Genomic DNA, 14,624 nt, shown 5'->3' with positions numbered 1-14,624 from the left:
TGAGATTATTTTACTTGGGTTATTATCGTTTTGGACTCCCTCTTGTGTAAAATGTTGTTTTGAGGCAACCAACCAATCAGCCCCACATCATTTATACTCCATAGAGAGTAAGCGGTGGTCCGTAACACGGATTGTTCTGCCTCCTTCTCATTGCATTTCCGCTCCCGCAACACAAACCACCCCCCCACCCAGTTTCCTGGAGCCAATCACACTGACTCATGACACTGCAACAACACTCAAGAAGCGCGACACCATCCAGGTCATAGCAGTCTACTTGATCAGCAGCCCATCCACCTGAAGCATTCACTCCCTCCACCACCAGCGCACCGTGGCTGCAGTGTGTACCATCTACAGGATGCACTAGACGGACCTCTACCACCTAGAAGGACAAGGGCAGCAGGTGCAAGGGAGCACCATCATCTCCAAGTTCCCTTCCAAGTCACGCACCATCCTGACTTGGACATATATCGGCCGTTCCTTCATCGTCGCTGGGTCAAAATCCCGGAACTCCCTACCCAACAGCACTGTGGGAGTATCTTTCCCTCACAGACTGCAGCGGTTCAAGAAGGCGGCTCGCCACCACCTTCTCAAGGGCAACTAGGGATGGGCAATAAATGCTGGCCTTGCCAGCGACGCCCGAATCCAGAGAATGAATAAAAAATGTTGGAGTACAAGTGTTGCTGCCCTCTGGCAGCTTGTCCAAGTGTCTATTCTTGTGTGAGCTTCATGGGTGAGCCTTTTGATCCCGCTTGAGCTCAATTCTGTCTTCACCTGGGAACCATGGCTGAACTCCTCTCCTCTGCACTCCTTCCATGAGGCCTGAGGTCAATTGTAGTGCCCCCAAAATGCCATCTCCACTGAGATCAGCAAACCCAACAAAACCCAGGGATTGAACCTGGATCTTTCTGGTCTGTACGGCTCACTTACGCACTGCCTTTACCCACTGAATCACTGGGGACTGGTCAATGTGAAGGGAAGTCATTGAAGTTGACTTATTTGGAAAGCAAAGACTGACACTCTTGGCTCAGTGGTGAATCAGAAGGTCATGGGTTCAAGTCCCACTCCAGGAACCTGAGTACAAAATCTAGGCTGACACTCCAGTGCAGTGCTGAGGGAGTGCTGCACTGTCAGAGGTGCCGTCTTTTGGATGAGACGTTAAACCGAAGCCCAGTCTGCTCTCTCAGGTGGACGTAAAAGATCCCATGGCTCTATTATGAAGAAGAGTAGGGGGAGTTCTCCCCGGTGTCCTGGCCAATATCAACATCCCTAAAATAGATTATCTGGTCATTATCACATTCCTGTTTGTGGGATCTTGCTGTGCACAATTGGCTGCCGCGTTTCCTACATTACAACAATGACTACACTTCAAGAAGTACTTCATTGGCTGTAAAGTGCTTTGGGACATGCTGAGCTCATGACAGGCGCTATAGAAATGCAAGTTGGTCTTTCTTTCTGATTGCACTAAGGTAACGGATTGTAAGAAATACTAAAAGGATTAAAAGAAAACCAACAAGGACTGAACTATTGATTAACGTCAGAAAAGTGCAATATTTAAGGGAAAATAACTGAAAGCCAGGCAGCCTAATCCCAAAAGCTTTAAATTCAATTTGTACTGTTTTGCTTCAGTTGATTAACCATTTTAGCTGGTTTAACTCAATACTCTTATTACTGATGCCCAAAGAGTTGTGCAGGCAATCTGTGTGTGAATGATTCTGAAGCAAGTTCCCGTGCAGCCCCGCGGTCCGTGAGTTTGGATCTGTAGACACTAGACTGGGGGAACATGGTCATGAATGTCCACATCAAGTTTCAACCAGGGGATTCAGGAGGCACTGAGTGAAGGCTAGGTATTCCAAGGGGAGGGACTTTCCGAGGACAGCTCACCCTGGGCTACTCTCACACACAGGTTAGCTGTATAAGCAGAGCCTGAGAGAGCAAGGATCCTGCCTGGCCTCTCAACAAGGAAGGACGCCTTACACAAGGTGTGGGACCTGCGAGAACAGAGAAACTGAAGATAAAAGCAATGTGAGCAGTAAGTTCCAGCGGGTTATTGAACCCAGTGAGCCTGATCTTATCTTCACCTGATGCTCACAGGTGTGTACTTCACAGCAGGGTACACTGGGTAACATGTCTTACATAGAATTTTACAGCACAGAAACAGGCCATTCGGCCCAACTGGTCCGTGCCGGTGTTTATTCTCCACACGGCCCTCCTCTCACCCTTTCTCATCTCAACCCATCAGCATAACCTTCTATTCCTTTCTCCCTCATGTACTTATCTAGCTTCCCCTTAAATGCTTCTGTACTATCTTCCTCAACTACTCCCTGTGGTAGCGAGTGCCACATTCTAACCACTCCCTGGGTAAAGAAGTTTCTCCTGAATTCCCTATTGGATTTATTAGTGACTATCTTATATTTATGGCCCCTAGTTTTGGTCTCCCCACAAGTGGAAACAGCTTCTATACGTCTATCCTGTCAAACACTTTCATAATTTTTAAGACCTTTATCAAGTCACCCCTCTGCATTCTCTTTTCTAGAGAAAAGAGCACCAGCCTGTTCAGTTCTTCCTGATAAGTGTAACCTCTCAGTTCTGGTATCATCCTTGTAAATCTTTTTTGCGCCTTCTCCAGTGCCTCTATATCCTTTATGGAGACCAGAACTGTGCACAGTACTCCAAGTCATAGAGTCATAGGCCTAGAAATTGGCCTGAGACGCCCAAGCGGCGCAAAGTTCGCCTGGGTGCTGGAATTTGCGCCGCGATCACCGCATTAGCGATCGCCGCAAATTCAGTTGAAGTGCCCCTAGAGGGAGACGGGGCGTGGCTCGAGGCCCTCCGTGTCCCTCTTAGGGCGCTGAAAGTGAATTTCGCAGCGCTACGTGCCGCAGCGCCACACGCTGCTGCACGGCACGCTGCGGTACTGCAGGCCTTCCTCCCACTGTTAAGGGGGAGGGGCCTGCAGCAGCGTGAGCCCCGATCGCGAGTGCCGGCAAAAGAGCCCGGCATCAAGGAGAAGTGCCGGGCTCTTGGGAAACAGCCGGCAATGCTGCGGGGGGGGGGGGGGACCAGGAGGCCGGGGACGGAGGTGCTGGCAGGCAGCCGCCAAAAAAGCGGCTGCCCCGCACCTCCACCTTAACTTGCGCCTCTGCCGGCGCAGCAAGGCCCCGTGAACCGGGCGCGGGTAGCGAACGGCGCTACAGCGGCGTTCGCTACCAAATATCGCGATCGGGGCACGAATGGGGCGCTGCGCACACCAATGACGTCATCGGTGGCGGCGCGGCGCAAAAGGCTAACGCCACCATTAGCGCCCCTGCTCAATATCGCGGGAGGCGCAGCCAGTGGCGCTACAGCCACTGACTACCTCTTTAGGCGCTAACTGGTGGCGCTACTCACCCAATTTCTCCCCCATAGAGTCATAACGGCACAGAAGGTGGCCATTTGGCCCATCGAGTCCGTGCCAGCTCTCTGTAGAGCAATCCAGTCAGTCCCATTCCCCCGCTCTATCCCTGTAGCCCTGCAAGTTTATTTCCCTCAAGTGCCTATCCAGGCTCCCCTTGAAAACATTGAGTGTCTCCGCTTCCATCACTTCCATCGGCAGCGAGTTCCAGGTCCTCACCACTCGCTGCGTAAAAAAGATTTTCCTCACTTCCCCCCTGTATCTCTTGCCCAAAACCTTAAATCTGTTTCCCCTAGTCCTTGTACCATCAACTAGTGGGAACAGCCTTTCCCCGTCTAGCCTATCCAAACCTGTCATAATCTTGTACACCTCTATCAAATCACCCCTCAACCTCCTTTGCTCTAATGAAAACAAATCCAGCTTCACAGAATCACAGAATCACAGAAACCCCACAGTGCAGATAGAGGCCATTTCGGCCCATCGAGCCTGCACCGACACATATCCCACCCGATCCCCGTAACCCCTACACCAACACATATCCCACCCTATCCCCGTAACCCCACGTATTTAATCCCCCTAACACTAAGGGTCAATTTATCATAGCCAATCAACCTAACTCGCACATCTTTGGATTGCTTCTCCAACCTGTCCTTGTAGCTAAGATCCCCCCATCCCCAGAACCATTCTGGTAAATCTCCTCTGCACCCTCTCAAGGACCTTCACATCCTTCCTAAAGTGTGGTGACCAGAACTGGACACAATACTCTAGTTGTGGCCTAACCAGCGCTTTATAAAGGTTCAGCATAACTTCTCTACTTTTGTACTCAATACCTCTATTTATGAAGCCCAAGATCCCATATGCTTTGGTAACCACTCTCTCAATATGTCCCGCCACCTTCAAGGACCTATGCACATTAACTCCCAGGTCCCTCTGTCCCTGCACACTCTTTAAAACTGTGCCATTAAGTGTATATTGCCTCTCCCTGTTCCTTCTGCCAAAATTCATCACATCACACTTCTCTGTATTAAATTCCATCTGCCACTTGTCTGCCCATTCTGCTAACCTTTCTATGTCCTGATGCAGTCGATTGGTATCATCCTCACTGTTTGCCTCACCCCCAAGTTTGATGTAATCGGCAAATTTAAAAATTCTACTCTGTATTCCAATATCCAGGTCATTTATATTTATATATCAAAAAAAGCAGTGGCCCCAGCATTGATCCTTGGGGAACACCACTGTCTACCATCCTCCAGTCTAAAAAACAGCCATTTACCACAACTTGCTGTTTTCTATCCTTAAGCCAATTCCTTATCCAAGCTGCCACTGACCCACCTATTCCATGAACCTCAATTTTGTTAACCAGCCTTCTATGTGGTACTTTGTCAAACGCCTTCCGAAAATCCATGTAGACAACATCCATTGCATTCCCTTCATCGGTCCTCCCTGTTACTTCATCAAAAAATTCAATTAGATTAGGCAAATATGATCTGCCTTTTACAAATCCATGTTGGCTCTCCTTAATTAGCTTAAACCTCTCCAAGTGCTCGTTAATTCCTTGATTATTGATTCTAAAACTTTACCCACCTCTGATGTTAAACTGTGGTTACTAGGATTGTCCTTACACCCTTTCTTGAATAATGGTGTCACATTTGCCACTTTCCAATCCTCAGGTACCTCCCCTGCATCTAGGGAATATTGGAAAATTATGGCAAGCCCTTCCGCTATCTCCTCCTCCAATTCCCTTAGCAACCTGGGATGCAAGCCATCTGGACCAGGCGACTTATCTACTCTAAGCATACCCAGCCTTTCTAGTACATCCTGTCTATCAATTTTCACCCCTTCCATTGCTTCTACCTTTTCCACTTCTACTGATATTTTGTCAGCATCCACCTCCTTAGTAAACACTGACACAAAGTACTCATTGAGTATTCTAGCCTGGCCCTGCGCCCCTAAGCATGGCAGATGCAGTATAATGTGGATAAATGCGAGGTTATCCACTTTGGTGGCAAAAACAGGAAGGCAGATTATTATCTGAATGGCAATAGATTGGGAGAAGGGGAAGTGCAACGAGACCTGGGTGTCCTTGTGCACCAGTCGCTGAAGGTAAGCATGCAGGTGCAGCAGGCGGTTAAGAAGGCAAATGGTATGTTGGCCTTCGTAGCGAGAGGGTTTGAGTACAGGAACAAGGATGTCCAGTTGTACAGGGCCTTGGTGAGACCACATCTTGAGTATTGTGTGCAGTTTTGGTTGCCTTATCTGAGGAAGGATGTTCTTGCCATGGAGGGAGTTCAGCGAAGATTCACCAGGCTGATACCTGGGATGGCAGGAATGACGTATGAGGAGAGATTGGGTTGATTGGGCTTATACTCGCTGGAGTTTAGAAGAATGAGAGGGGATCTCATTGAAACTTATAAAATTCTAACAGGACTGGACAGACTAGATGCAGGAAGGATGTTCCCAATGGTCGGGGAGTCCAGAACCAGGGGTCATAGTCTAAGGATAAGGGATAAGCCATTTAGGACAGAAATGAGGAGGAATTTCTTCACCCAGAGAGTGGTGAACCTGTGGAATTCTCTACCACAGAAGGCAGTAGAGGCCAATTCATTAAATATATTCAAGAAGGAGTTGGATATATTTCTTAAGGCTAAAGGGATCAAGGGATATGGGGAGAAAGCAGGGACAGGGTACTGAATTTGGATGATCAGCCATGATCTCATTGAATGGCGGAGCAGGCTCGAGGGGCCGAATGGCCTACTCCTGCTCCTATCTTCTATGTTTCTATGTTTCTATATCACCTTCTTTGTCTCTAATAGGCCCCACCCCGCCTCTTACTACCCGCTTACTGTTTACATGCCGGTAGCAGATTTTTGGGTTCCCTTTTATGTCAACCGCCATTCTACTCTCATATTCTCTCTTTGCCAATCTTATTTTTGTTACGTCCGTGAATGATTGAGACACGGACCAGCAGGAGTGAAAACAAACAAGTCTTTACTGGTGGAAGTCAATAGTGAAAACTGAAAAACAGAGGCTCGCTAGCGCCTTTTATACAGGGGTGGTGACTGCCGGTACTGCAGTCTGAGACCAGTTATTCTCTTAAAGGTACACACACAACAATTTTCATCTTCACTTCCCCTCTCAGCTTATTGTATTTGGTCTGGTTCTCCCTTGAAGAATTCACCTGACATGTATCATACACCCTCTTTTTTTGTTTCATCATCTTCTCTATCTCCCTTGTCATCCAAGGAGCCCTTGCTTTGGTTCCCTTACCCTTCCCTCTTGTTGGAATGTACCTAGTCTGTACTTGGAACATCTCCGCCTTAAAGATCACCCATTGTTCTGTAACAGTTTTTCCTGTCAGTCTCTGGTTCCATTTTACCCTGGCTAGATCCTTTCGCATCCCATTGAAGTTAGCTCTATTCCAGTTTAGAAGTTCCACTCTAGATTGTTCCTTGCTCCTCTCCATTGCTAATCTAAATCTTACAATACGATGATCACTCGTACCCAAGTGTTCTCCCACAGACACTTGGTCGACCTGGCCCACCTTATTCCCCAGCACCAGATCCAGCAATGCCTCCTTCCTAGTTGGGCCAAGAACATACTGGGCAAAGAAATTCTCCTGGTGGTCTAACCAAGGTCCTATACAAGTTTAACATAATTTCTCTGCTTTCAATTCTATCCCTCTAGAAATGAACCCCAGCGCGTTGCTACTTTTAATGATTTGTGAATCTGTCCCCCTAGATCCCTCTGCTCCTCTGCCCCAGTTAGACTCTATGTAAAGCACAATACCTCAGTATGTAAGCAGTGCTCGGGAGAAGCACGGCAGATGATTTAGCAGAAGCCATGGCGGCAATTCCAGCATCACTCACTTCCTCGAGGTGACTTATAGCGAGAGCTCCAAGTTCAGCACCGAGCTGTTTGGCAGAAAAGATTAACGGTGAGAGGCAGCTACAGACCTTTCTGCATTAGAATGCCCCAACCCGACATTAATTCACAGCACCATGACTTAAAATGCTCAAGACACCAGAGGGTCAAATGAACCTATGGACATGAATAAAGACCTCAACAGGAATGGAGCCCCTTACACTGGCCAGTTATCCAAGTATTTCATAAAACACAAGTCACAAATGCTTGACGGAAAATTTCAGGTGAGTGGATTGCTCATCTGTTACTGTTTTAAGCCCGTTATTTTTTGTGAATGAACCTATTAAAGTTGCAGTGCACAGCACCACGCACTAGACCCAACAGCCCAGATTCTGGAGCATCTCATTCTTGAGAATCTCATTGAGCGATGTTGAAAGCACGAAGGAAGAGGCCAATCTGAAGTACCATGGATGAGCTGTCAGTTTTGGGTGTAAAGGCAGTTTGTAAGCTCAATGATTTACATTTCTCTGATTAAAGACACTTCCTTTAATACTCCCTTGCACTAGGAACAGAAACATTCCAAGAGAGCTGTGTATATTATTCTAGAAGCATTTAATCCATCGCTGTGTGCAGCTAATTGCTTTACTAATTGCTTGGCCCTCTCCTATTCCTCTTCCTTCATGGCGACATCGTCTGAAAACACAATGTCAGGTTCCACATGTACGCTGCCGACACCCAGCTCTACCTCACCACCACCTCTCTCGACCCTCCACGGCCTCTAAATTGTCACGCTGCTTGTCCAACATCCAGTATTGGATGAGCAGAAATTTCTTCCAATTAAATATTGGGAAGACTGAAGCCATTGTCTTTGGTCCCCACCACAAACTCCATTCCCTAGCCATTGACTCCATCCCCCTCCCTGGACACTTTCTGAGACTGAACCAGACTGCTCGCAACTTTGGCGTCCTATTTGACTCTGAGCTAAGCTTCCGACCACATATCCGCTCCATCACCAAGACCATCTACTTCCACCTCTGTAACGTCGCCCATCTCTGCCCCTGCCTCAGCTCACCTGCTGCTGAAACCCTCATCCATGCCTCTGTCACCTACAGACTCGACTATTCTAATACTCTGCTGGCCGGCCTCCCACCTAGCACCCTCCGTAAATTTGAGCTCATCCAGGACTCTGCTGTCCGTGTCCTAACTCGCATCAAGTCCCGTTCACCCATCACACTGTGCTCACTGCCCCGTGTCCTAACTCGCACCAAGTCCCGGTCACCCATCACCCCTGTGCTCACTGCCCCGTGTCCTAACTTGCATCAAGTCCCGTTCACCCATCACACTGTGCTCACTGCCCCGTGTCCTAACTCGCATCAAGTCCCGTTCACCCATCACACTGTGCTCACTGCCCCATGTCCTAACTCGCATCAAGTCCCGTTCACCCATCACACTGTGCTCCCTGACCCGTGTCCTAACTCGCACCAAGTCCTGTTCACCCATCACACTGTGCTCACTGCCCCGTGTCCTAACTCGCACCAAGTCCCGGTCACCCATCACCCCTGTGCTCACTGCCCCATGTCCTAACTCGCATCAAGTCCCGTTCACCCATCACACTGTGCTCCCTGACCCGTGTCCTAACTCGCACCAAGTCCTGTTCACCCATCGCCCCTGTGCTCACTGCCCCGTGTCCTAACTCGCACCAAGTCCTGTTCACCCATCACACTGTGCTCCCTGACCCGTGTCCTAACTTGCATCAAGTCCCGTTCACCCATCGCCCCTGTGCTCACTGCCCCGTGTCCTAACTCGCACCAAGTCCCGTTCACCCATCACACTGTGCTCCCTGACCCGTGTCCTAACTTGCATCAAGTCCCGTTCACCCATCACCCCTGTGCTCACTGCCCCGTGTCCTAACTCGCACCAAGTCCCGTTCACCCATCACACTGTGCTCCCTGACCAACACTAGCTCCTGGTCCGGCAACACCTGGTTTTATATTATAAAATTCTCATCCTTGTGTTCAAATCCCTGAATGGCCGCGCTCCTTCCACTCTCTGTAACATTCTCTGTTCCTACATACACAACAGTGACTACACTTCAAAAGTACTTCCTTGGCTGTAAAGCGCTTTGGGACATCCTGAAGTTGCGAAAGGTGCTATATAAATGCAAGTCATTCTTTCTTTCTTTCTCTCCAGCCCTACAACCCTCCAAGCTCTCTGCGCTCCTCCAATTCTGGCCTCTAGCACATCCCTGATTTTCATCGCTCCACCATTGGTGGCCGTGCCTTCAGCTGCCTGGGTCCTAAGCTCTGAAATTCTCTCCCTAAACCTCTCTGTCTCTCTACCGCTTTCTCTCCTCCTTTAAGTCACTCCTTAAAACCTACCTCTTTGACCAAGGTTTTGGTCACCTGTCCTAATATCTCTTTATGTGGCTCGGTGTCCAATTATATCTGATTTGTGAAGCACCTTGGGACATTTTACTATGTTAAAGGCGTTATATAAATCCAAGTTGTTGTTGTTATGTTCATTAATAAATAGACATTCTTATTATGAACACAGCTAGCTTTTGCCAGACACTTTTATTGAGCACATGTGGACTAGGTACTGTATCTGTAGAGGCTTCCATCTTGACTGCTGCCTTGTGGGTACTCTAGTGCCTCATGGGTAATGTAGTCTTAATATATATATACAGCTGGGTAGTGTAGTCTTATATACAGCTCTACACAGCTCTACGGCTCCACCTAGTGTCCACTATAGAATGACATGTTATTGATCATTACATCCCCCTTTCTTTGAGGTTTAACAAAATCAATATCAATCAACTTTCAAGAAAACAATAAAGATAATATCAGTAACACTTTTGTTAGTGCTCTATAAACATAAACATTTTCAAAACAGTCAACACATTTTCAAAGCTTTACATTGTACTCAAAGATTAAGTCTATCAGGCTCTTTTACTTCATGTGTGGATCTTCTCAACACGGGTAAGTCTGATGTGCCTTCATGAGATTGTTCTGGCAGTGAATGACAAGATGCAGTTGCGGCATTGTCATCAATCTGGTCTTGAATAGTCTCTTGTGTTTTTAGGAGGGAACGGCGGTTCCTCCTGAGAATCTGTCCTTCCTCAGTTCTAACAGTGTATGACCTTGGTCCTACTTCCTCAAGAACTGTAGCTTTCCTGTTCCATGCATCTGGATCCTCAATCCTGACAACATCATCCTTTGTCAATGGTTTTAGAGTTTTGGATGACTTGTCATAGTATGATTTCTGTTTCAGCTTTAACAGTTGAAGTCTCTGTCTCAGTTCCTCACTTTGCTGTTCTTTTGCACAGCAGGGTAGCGTGGTGCGCAACTTGCAACCCATTAGTAGTTCAGCAGGTGAAGAACCACAGTCTAAAGGTGAGGCTCGGTAGCTCAGCAGGGCGAGATAAGGATCAGACTTGCTTTCTGTCGCTTTCTTCAGTAGCTGCTTGAGAACTTGAACACCTTTCTCTGCCTTACCATTTGACTGAGCATACAAAGGACTGGATGTGATGTGCTGAAAGTCATAATGTGCTGCAAACTGTTGCCACTCCTTACAGTTGAAGCACGGACCATTGTCGCTAACAGCAATCCTGGGAATTCCATGTCTGGCGAAGATGGATTTCACATGCATTATGACACTGCTTGCTGTGGTGCTTGAGAGCAGCGCCATCTCAGGATAGTTAGAATAGTAGTCAATCACTATTAGATAGTCTTTACCATTTAAATGAAAAAGGTCCATACCAACCTTTTGCCATGCTGCTGTTGGTATGTCAGCTACTATCATTGGTTCTTTTGCTTGTTTGTTTTGGTGTTTCTGACACGTCTCACATTTGCCTATCATGTTCTCAATGTCCTTATTTATGCCAGGCCAATAAACAGTGTCTCTTGCTCTCCTTTTGCATTTTTCAATTCCGAGGTGTCCCTCATGAATCCTTTTGAGCATGTCTTGACGTAGAGCCTGTGGAATGACTATTCTGTTCTGTTTTAGTAATAGTCCACTTGCGACACTCAATTCTGACCTTATGTGAAAATATTTTGGACAGGAACCTTTTGGCCAACCATGATGAATGTTCTCTATTACTGTTTGTAATACTGTGGCCTAGAAATTGAGTTTTGGCTTAGCCAGGGCTTTAGCGCCGGAAGTTAGTGCCGGCGCTAAGTCCCCCTGCGCGCGCCAAAAATTCAGCAGGGCCGTGCCCAAACGGCTGCCGGCGCTACTGAAGGGTCTTTGCGGCGGTAAATCGGCGCTAACTGCCGTTTCGCGCCGCAATTCCGGCGCTGCGGCACCCGATGCGGTGCAGCAGGCTCGGGAAGTGCAGGCCTCCTCCTTCCCTTAAGGAGGAGCTGCCTGCACCCGATCGCGGCCCGCGAAAATCTTTTAAAAAATGAGCCCGGCACCTCGGACAAGTGCCGGGCTTGCTTCTGTTCCGGGGGGGGGGGGGGAAGTCCGGGGAGGGAGCTGCGGCCAGGCGGCCGGCGGGAAAGCGGCCGGCCGCCGCGGGGCCTTTAATGCGCCGGCGCAAAGACTCGTAAGACTCTGTTGCCAGAGTCTTAGTTGCGGCTGTCACGGGCGAGGCGGCCGCAACTGAATTTCGGCGCTGGGGCCCGTCGGCATGGCAACCGGGACGCTGCGCACACCGATGACGTCATCGGTGCCGGCGCAGCGCTACCGGTCTACCGCGGCGTAAGGGCCCCAGGCAATTTCGGCGCCGGCACCAAATGCAGCGCTAGGCCCTCTAGCGCCGCAAAATCGGCGCTAAGGGCACTCAATTTCTAGGCCTGTATCTTTTACTGTTTCTTCTGCTATTTGCTTTGATTTTGTGTCTGACACGGGCAGCGCAGCAGTGACCATACTCACATGAACATCCACGTCTTCTTCAGTAGAGCTCACATGACTCATTGTGGGTGCTCGGGATAGTGCATCTGCTAACACTATGTATTTGCCTGGTGTGTAGATCAGTTCAAAGTCATATCTTTGCAGCTTCATCATGAGTCGTTGAATCCTTGGAGACATCTCATTCAGGTTTTTTTTTATGATGGCAACCAGAGGGCTGTGGTCTGTCTCAACTGTGAAGGTGGGAAGTCCATATATGTAGCCATGAAACTTTTCTAGTCCAACTACCAAGCCTAGACATTCCTTTTCAATCTGGGCATATCGACACTCAGTATCAGTCATAGACCTGGAGGCATAGGCAACAGGCTTCCAATCTTCACCCTCTGCTTGTAGCAAGACCGCACCTAGGCCATCTTTTGATGCATCCGTTGACACTTTGATTCTTTTGGTTGGGTCAAAGAAGGTGAGTACAGGTGTGGTTGTCAGCACTGTTTTGAGGTTTATCCACTCTTGTTCATGTCTTTCTGTCCATGTGAACTCATTTGTTTTATGTAGCAGGTCTCGCAGACAGGCTGTCTTGGCTGACAAGTTAGGAATGAACTTTCCAATGAAGTTTATCATCCCCATGATGCGTAGCACTCCTTTTTTGTCAGTGGGTCGGGGCATTTTGAGTATGGCGTTTACTTTTTCCATATCTGGCTCTATTCCTTTACCAGATAGATTATCTCCTAGGAAAGTGACTTCCTGGACGCCAAACTGACACTTGGCTTTGTTGAGCTTCAGTCCATTCCGGCGTATGCTCTGTAGCACTTTAGTCAGTCTCTCATTGTGTTCTTTCAGTGTGGAGCCCCAGATGATGATGTCATCAACATAGGCCCGAACTCCTTCCAGACCTTCAATTATGTGTTCCATCGCTCTATGAAAGATTTCAGATGCAGATATTATCCCGAAAGGCATTCTGAGGAAACAATACCTGCCAAATGGTGTGTTGAAGGTACAGTATTTGGTGCTCTCTTCATCCAGTTTTAGTTGCCAAAATCCTTGTGAGGCATCGAGCTTTGTAAAGTATCTGGCACCTGACATTTCACTGGTGATTTCTTCTCGCTTGGGAATCTGGTATTGTTCACGTTTTATGTTTGCATTTAAGTCCTTTGGATCCATGCATATTCTTAGATCATTGTTCTTTTTCTTTACACATACCATGGAGTTAACCCAGTCTGTTGGCTCTTCGACTTTCCTGATGACTCCTAGTGTGGCCATTCTGTCCAGTTCATTCTTGAGCTGGTCACGCAGGGGTGCTGGAACTCTTTGTGGAGCATGTACCACTGGCTGAGCATCCTGCTTTAGCTGGATCTTGTAAGTGAATGGTAGAACTCCAAATCCTTTGAACACATCCTGGAAATTATTCACTACAGAATCCACCGAGTCATCTGGTCTGCTTATGGCACAGTTTATACGGTAGACTCTTTTGACCAGTTCTAAGTCCTCACAAGCTTTGTCACCCAGTAGTGAATCAAGCCTTTCAGCCACAACAGAAAACATGAGATGATGCACTTTGTCTTTGACTGTCACTTTAAGTCTGCATACACCTAAGCTATCTATTTTCTGTCCATTATAGTCCTTCAGTAGTACTGACTTTTTCTGTATTTTGGGCTTTTCTTTCATATTGTTAATGTCACTCATACTGATTAAGTTTGCTTTTGCCCCAGTGTCTAGTTTCAAGGTAATTAATGCTCCATTTACCTGCAGTGGGATCATCCATTTGTCCTCTTTTACTGCATTAACTTTATGTTCAGCATTGTCCATTTCTGAGGGCTGCACATTTTCTGTATCCTTTTTGATATTGTCACATGACACCATTCCTACAAAAAATGTCTCACTTAAATCAGTGTCCTCAATTACATTAACTCGTTGCCCTTTCTTAGTTTTTACTTTTGAAAAGCATTGTTTGGCAAAGTGATTCTTTCCATTACACTTTATGCACATTTTTCCAAATGCTGGGCATTGTCTTAACTGGTGTTTGTAACCATAGCGTTTACAATTAAAAATTTCATCCTCCGATTGCTTTTCATTTCTGTTCTGCCCATGTTTCTTCCCCTTATAGGACACAGCACCGACAGCAGCATTATCACTCATTACAATCGCATCATTATTGATTTCACTGAAAGTCTGCGCGTGCTTTCGAGCTAGCTCGCTGGCTTGGCATATTTTCACCGCATTTTCCAAATTTAGTTTGGTTTCTCTCAACAGACGTTCCCTGACTTTTTTATCATGAATACCAAACACAATCTGGTCATGAATCATGGATGCTTTGAGCTCAGAGAAATTACATGTCTGTGCTTTCAGTTTCAGATCAGTTATAAAGCTATCAAAAGTCTCATTTTGTTGCTGTGTCCGAGAACGGAAGATGTATCTTTCATACGTCTCATTCTTTTTGGGAGAACAATGTGCATCAAATTTCTGTAGCACATCGTCTAATTTGTCTCTGTTCTCTGCTGGATTAAATACAAATGTATTAAAT

The 14,624-nt window shown here is 47.2% G+C and overlaps 1 protein-coding gene across 2 annotated transcripts in view; it reads right to left on the bottom strand.

Moving 5' to 3' along the window:
• amdhd1 (amidohydrolase domain containing 1) overlaps window positions 1-14,624 on the bottom strand; it is a 61,537-nt gene that overhangs the window by 31,884 nt on the left and 15,029 nt on the right. For both annotated transcript variants that reach the window (XM_086009883.1, XM_086009882.1), the window contains exon 6: window positions 7,178-7,302. In XM_086009883.1, coding sequence (XP_085866009.1) covers window positions 7,178-7,302 — 125 coding nt within the window. The remainder of the gene's footprint in view (window positions 1-7,177; window positions 7,303-14,624) is intronic.

This window comes from Somniosus microcephalus, chromosome 17 (assembly GCF_052327205.1).
Source record: "Somniosus microcephalus isolate GS21.2 chromosome 17, FLI_Smic_1.0, whole genome shotgun sequence".
NCBI lineage: Eukaryota > Metazoa > Chordata > Chondrichthyes > Squaliformes > Somniosidae > Somniosus > Somniosus microcephalus.
This window is presented reverse-complemented; position numbering and strand designations above follow the sequence as displayed.